General features: G+C 41.1%; 2 protein-coding genes across 2 annotated transcripts in view; one reads left to right on the forward strand and one right to left on the reverse strand.

Annotated features, from left to right (window-relative positions):
- Nucleotides 1–4310, forward strand: part of LOC103772383 (galanin receptor type 1-like) — an 11725-nt gene extending 7415 nt beyond the window's left edge. Inside the window, 2 exon segments of the mRNA XM_008939714.1 lie at nt 3563–3594; nt 3995–4310. Of these exon segments, the coding sequence (XP_008937962.1) occupies nt 3563–3594; nt 3995–4310 (348 nt within the window).
- Nucleotides 4311–6213: 1903 nt separating this feature from the next.
- On the reverse strand, nt 6214–6876 carry DDX28 (DEAD (Asp-Glu-Ala-Asp) box polypeptide 28; the record flags this gene model as incomplete). The annotated part of the gene is made up of 1 exon (XM_008939715.1): nt 6214–6876. A coding segment is annotated over one exon (663 nt), but the record flags the coding sequence as incomplete, so codon positions are not given.
- Nucleotides 6877–6880: the final 4 nt, after the last annotated feature.

Genomic DNA, 6880 nt, shown 5'->3' on the forward strand with positions numbered 1-6880 from the left:
TCAAACAGTACACAAGCTACTTGGATCAGCCTTCTGCAGCTGGTCACAGTCTAGATTAATATTAGTTTTAGCTACAACAACGTTACTGTATTAAAAGCCAAGCATAACTTTTTGTTTCACTTTCCTCTATCTTTACTAAAAATTCTCTAACTTGACAAAACAGACAAGTTACATTTCCAAAACATATTTCTTGGGTCATAAAGTATGCATATTATTGCTTTAGTATTGTCTGTGTTTTCAGTCTGCAAAATCCCAAAGAGCTGGACCTCAGAAACTGCCTCGTGCTAATACACAGCGACTGCAAACCCATGTTTTAGTACTCAGCCCTATGTTAAATATCTTATTTCTTACTTCACAATAAAATTTAAAAATTATCTAAGTATAGAGTTCATATGTCCTTATTCAAAAGACTATTTCAGTGCTTATAGCCCCCTAATTTAAGCAGATGCTATGATGTCCTTGGTGACAAGCCTAAGCTACGTAACATTGATAGAGAGTAAAAAGCACCATTACTGCTGCTGAGAGCTAATAGTGGGACCTGTTCATTAATAACTTCTTCAGTACCCATCTTACCACATAGGCAAACTAGACCCCAGAAGACCACTACACATCTGCATCTTTCAGTTCCATCAACTTCTAATCATATCAATGTATTTTTAAGGACAGCACCTCATTCACAGTTTGAGAACATTTGGGAGCTGAGGTTAACTCACTCACATGGGAATGTGCTTGGTTACCTCTGTCAGAATTCTAGTAGGTGAAACAAGGAAGCATCTGAAGTATACCAGGTACAGGATGAACCTATAGGTTATTGCCTTTCAAAATTAATACAAATTTACTCGAGAGACCTATTTGGCAGAAATGCCTTTTTTTTTTTTCCTTTCTTTTTACTTGTATTGTAGGCAAATAGTTTTTCTTATCTGCACATAAATCTTGATCTGATGTAATAACATGTTCTTAGGTTAAGAGATTTAGCTGGCTTGTTAATGTAGCTCAGACAAGTGAAGGTGGTACTTCTGGCTCACATATTTTTCCACTTCAATAGGCATGTTTTTATTGCAGGAGATCATTACGCAGGCCCTATGTAAAAAGAGCAAAGATGGTACCTGTCCAACATAGAGAAACCCCTCTTTATCACACAGTGATGCAGGGTTAAACAAGAAAAAGCAGTTGCCACGTAAAACACCTTTTAGCCTTCCCCACACTACTACTGTCCTAGCAAGCAGAACATACTTTAAACATTTTATTGTGATTCACTCAGATATAAGATCAGATTAAAAGTATGTATGAACAATAATTAGCATTCTAGTATGCCCTCATGTTCTGCAGGTTTTAATATAGTTATTTAGGAAGGTCAGCACAATATGAAGGTCTTGATCCAACTCCAATTGTCTATATAAAGTAAGCCCTAGCCAGATATTTAATAAAGAACTGTATCTGAACACATAAGCATAGCAGCTTCTTAGATCTGCAAGTTGCTTTTCAAAAGTATTTTGACATTAAAAAAAAAAATTCAAAACCAAAGGGTTTTAAAGTTCCCAATAATCTTAGGAAACCTCAGGAGCATTATATGGCAATTACTGATGTGAAGCAGAAGAACCTGGAAGACAGATATCTTCCAGATTCACCCCCTCCCTCCAGCCCCTTTGAACAAGCCAGGTTAGAAACCTAAGATATGTTCATAACTATTTTAGTAGTGTTCCCCACTCTTCTCACGTATAGGACTGCAATCAGTTGTTATAATCCCAGATATTATGCACCAAGATCTAATCACTCTATTTTGGTTGTACCACAACTGTCTTTTAGGGCACCAGAGAGTACATCTAAGACTTATTCATTAGGAATCTTCACTACATTAGCTCTGGTACTTGTAATATGAGGAAAATAAGGAAATTACATTTTCAACAAGGCCAAGTATATGCCATGGAGGGGCAGACTTACTAAAACATGCTGCAGTTTCCACCTCACCCAAAGAACACAGCCACAGAGAGTACCAAGAGAGAAACAACCAACCTATGAAATGCGCTCCCAGTATAGTAGGAATGAAAAAAAAAAAATTCTTCCTGAGACCAGCTCTACCCAGCCACCTGAACCACCACTGAAACTGCCTAAGAAACAGACTTAATTTGGCAAGTCATGTCAACTATGTAATGCTGCAGAAAAGTCAGAGAACATACCATGGGTTTGCAGCTACTGTTGTATTTGCTGTATTTTTGGGGGGTTGGAGAAAAAGGTTTCTCCTCTGCTAAAAGACCATTCCATCTCAGGTGTTAGACATATGTAAGCCTGAGTCGTTACAACTTCTATTTATATATTTTAGTATAACATAGTGATACAATGTTATAGAGTGCTTTAAAAATGAGAGACAAAATCCTGCAGGTCTAGATGTAGCTATTATGACCACTGATAACATGAGGTTTTGTTCACTAGAAAATTATCTCCCATCAAGGAAAGTAATTACATTCACTTGAAATCATACACAGGAATTACTGACAGAAGCATTGACATAGACTAGTAAGGCTGGAAACCTTAAGCTGAAATGAAACCTAAGTTTTCATTTTTCTCCGTTGCTTTTCTGCTACTAATACAACAATTCTTCTTTGGGGAAGGATAATAGCTGCATATTTGCAAATTGTTAAATTTATAAAAAATTACTAAATACAAATGAGGAACACTAAATACTAAAGTTGAAAAGTATACATTTTGCCAAGAATCAGGTAGGGGGAGAGAAGAGGAATTACCTGCTGTGTATCTGCTACAGTGCCCAAAAAGGAGGAATTAAATACATAAATAAGTGCTCACTTCCATTACCATTTTCAGGAACTCCTGAAATCAGATGGAATTAGCCCTGCAAAAACTCTGGGGCTTTAAGTTAGTAACCTCAGAGCCTTTCTAGGTATTCCCTAAACATACTAGAAGTAGAAAGTGAGAGAAAAGCAACTCTCTCAGCCCTCTCAAACTTGAAAAGTGAGGCCCTGCTCCCACAGGCCACAACACCTTACAGAAACTAAGTTAAATTGACTTGCAGTTTAATTTTATTTAATACAGCTTACAGTAAATAAAAGTAATTCTTCATCATCTTCAAAGACTTCCAGGAAAATAATTTTTAAAAGTTATAAAAAGAGTGCTTTTGTTGTAACACACCCCTTTAACTGTACTAGGTTGAGGAGGTTCTGTCTGAGAGGGAAAACATGTTTTCATTAGAGACAGAGTAATTTCTTGGTATGTGGGGCAATCACGGCTGCAGTAAGCAGCTCACCTCCTGTCAACCTTCATTTTGGATGATGACTTTGAAGAACACTATTTTCAGGAAAATTTTACCTCCAGTTAAGCTTTGGGATTTACAAATGACAGCTTGTGACAGTGGTGGGGCAGCCTAACTGGAGAGCAAGTGCTACAGGAGCACACCTCTAACCCAGCTAGCACACAGGCTGGGATCCCACAGGCTCAGAGAGCCTCCCTCAGGTAATTACTGAGCTAGGAATATTTGTACCCAAAGAATATGGCATGTTTTAAAAAAAGTAATCCTTCATGCATTGTTTTTCCTGGTTTTTCCTGTAAGAGGGAAGCTACTGGAAAAATCTTCCTCCTCAGGTCAGTCTTTGCTACTGCTCTCAGTGACATGTCCTTGCAGCCAGTTTTCCCTTGCTGTTTTCAATAGCCTTCATGTTCCTCAGCCTTCCAATGTTAAGGAATGTTACTTCCACTCTTCCATGTAATAGCATTACCGTTGCAGCCTCTGTGGTGTTTGAGGTTTTATGGGCACTATCTCCACTTCCTATAGTTATTTGTTTGAGCCAAAATGAGGCAATCCTTGTTTTCCAGGGAGAAAGGTTGTTTTTTACCATTCTTTTTCATATTGACATGATTTGCCCACCTGGCAGTTGTCAGTGTTGCCTGTGTTATGCTGCCTTCACCACCGACAGAAGGAGGCAAACTCACTCATACCACTTGATCACTGTGACCATTTGGTATGTGATCTTGTCTTTTCCAGACAGCACAGACTGCTTCTCATGGTTGCCATGTTCTTGCTCTCCTGGCTGCCACACCATATCATCACGATGTGGGCAGAGTTTGGGCAGTTTCCCCTGCACAACATCTCCTTCACCTTCCGCATCATCTCTCTCTGCTTAGCCTACGGGAACTCTTGCATCAACCCCATCATTTATGCTTTCCTCTCCAAAAACTTCCGCAAGGCCTGTCGGCAAGTCTGCACCTGCAAGTTCTCCCTGCAGCCAGTTCCCACTGAGAAACTGCTCAACATATGCATGGAGATCTTCTCTACCATGCACTCGACCACTAACCTGTAAATTGGGCTCACAAATACATTTCAAGAGGAGGAAGGGAAAGCGTACTGTCTGGGGAGAACAGGTATGCAAGTGCATTTCAAGGAGCAGTGCAGCCTGCAAAAATGTGTCAGACTGCCAGAGTGGTGGGAGGCACTTTTTCATCTAGCTGTCAGGACGCTTTGGCACAGCGTGTCCCTAGGCACAGGACAATGTGCAGCAGAAGTATCTGAATGTCCTTGAAGCGTCCATGAGATAGAACTTGTACGCAGTTGTAGTTACACCCATGAAATCTAAAGTAAGAGTTATACAGAAGGTAGAATATGCAGACAAGAAATGAACAGTTCATTACGTTTCTAGGTAAGTCATTAGGGTGTGAACAATGAATGATGTAACATTTAGAGACCACTGAAAAGCAGTTGGGGAAAGGTAAAAATTATTCAAATATGTCTTTTTTTCTTAAACACCACTTACAAGCTACATGTATTTTTAGCTCACTAGCTGTGATAGGATCTCTACATCTCCTTGAAGGCTTTGCTGTAGTACTCACTTATTGGGCAGCAAACTGTTTCCCATGGCACGTCAGTGATGTGGATGTTTGTGTTTGGTGGCTTTGTATCAACTTATATATCCCAGGGTTTGAGTGTCCCATGTGCTCCTGAATGTAATTACTGCTGTTAATCACTGGCGCCAGTAACTGTCTCTTTGTGAGCAAGAGTAGGAGAGTAGTGTTTCTCAATACATGCTTAAAAGAATGGTGGGTTTGTTTGAAAGTAATGCTTACAGAAGCATTAAATACAGTGTTCTCTGAGAATACCTACCCAAAGCTTTTTATTGGCCACTTCAGTATATAAATGCCAAAGGGTTATGGCATTGGGTGTTTTCGATAAACTGTTTTGTTCAACAGTGCCCTAGCAACAATCAGCATTTTCCCAAGTTCAAGGTTACTGTTTGTAAATATATAAAGTGTGTATTACTTCAACATTAAGAAGCATATGGCTGAAAGAACTTTTTCACCGTATTGTCTAATTTGTAAATTTTGTGTGCTGCAATCCAGACTGACCTGTCACGGGATTCACTGTAACATGATCCCAGATTCATAAACTATATTAGTGATTTTTTAGAAGTGAGTTACAGACACTAAACTATAGATTATAAATCCAAAAACCATTAAAAAACCCCTGTAACTACAAGGTTCAGAGACCAGACATGTCACTGCATCACGCAGAAAAAAATAAGCAGCACTTAAAGGCTTTTTTTCCCCACTTTTTAATAGAACCTGAAGCAGCAAGATCACCTTTCTCAGTGAAAGGTAACCACAAAATGACAAATTAATAAGACCTTGGAAAACCCTCAAGCTTTAACAAAGCCTTCTCATTGCCAACAAACTTTAGAGGCATCTGGTCTAGAATCCTCTCAATGAACAGTGACATCACGAGAAAATAAAATATAATTGTCCTTTAGTCCTTCTACGTGTACCTGTAAGTGGTCAATGTTATATCCAAGTTAGGAATCCTTTTTTCCTGCCACAGTAGTAATTAAGTTTTAATACTGAATATTTAGCTGCTGGCAATGGGAAGCAATGAAGTGCAATGCAGCTCCACATCATACAGGAATTGTTTCATTCTGATTTTAATTTAAAAGTATCAACAAAGGTAAGCAAAATCAGCTGATGAAATCTTCTCCAAACTCTTCTCCAAAGGCATTTTGTTACTCACTAGCTTCCTTTCGGAAAGCCATGATTTGTGATGCCTATGGAACCAACTATCACAGCATCCAGAACAGTGCACAAAGTTAACCTGGTCACCTGGTTCTGAAACTCATTTCTCTGTTCTTTCAGTCTCACACACAGAAGCTCATTCACTCTGCCTGAACAACTTCAAGGCTAGTCCCTACTAGACCACTTATTACTGCTTGGCAACCCAAATCAACCTCCTTTAGGTGGAGGATTATTAATAGAGGAGTCCATGCCTGGGAGACCCGTCCTTTTCCGAGCTGCAGTCTCTATCTTCCGCACCAGGTCCACGTCCCAGCGATGGGTGACAAAACTAACCACAGCTCCTGGCGCCTTGCTTCCAACCCGTCCAACTCGCCCCACGCGGTGCAGATAGTCCCGCAGAGTGTCTGGGAAGTCATAGTTGACCACTAGCTGCACACTGCTGGTGTCCAGCCCCCGGGAGGCAAGGTCAGTGCAGACAAGAACAGACACGTCTCCCTTCTGAAAGGAGGCAAAGATGCCAGCTCTAGCAGCTGCTGACATCTGTCCCTGCAACCGGAGGTGCTTGATTTTGTGGTCATCGAGGATATAGCCCAGCCAGTTGACAGTGCTGGCACTGTTGCAGAAAATGAGAACACCTCCACTGGATGCCGGGCGCTCCTTGAGTAGCTGCAGCAGTTCAGGCAGCTTGTCCCGGCCTTTGATGCGGAGGAACTTCTGCTGGACGTGGGGCGGCAGGTGGTGCAGGTTCTGGGTGGCGAGGGTGACAAACCGGTCCACGTCGGTGAACCTCCCCAGGATCTCGCTGAGCCCCGTGGGGAAGGTAGCTCCAACCACCACCACCTGGGTCCTCACCTCGCCGGGGCCGGCCGGCCCG

This window comes from Merops nubicus, unplaced genomic scaffold (genome assembly GCF_000691845.1).
Source record: "Merops nubicus isolate BGI_N331 unplaced genomic scaffold, ASM69184v1 scaffold23634, whole genome shotgun sequence".
NCBI lineage: Eukaryota > Metazoa > Chordata > Aves > Coraciiformes > Meropidae > Merops > Merops nubicus.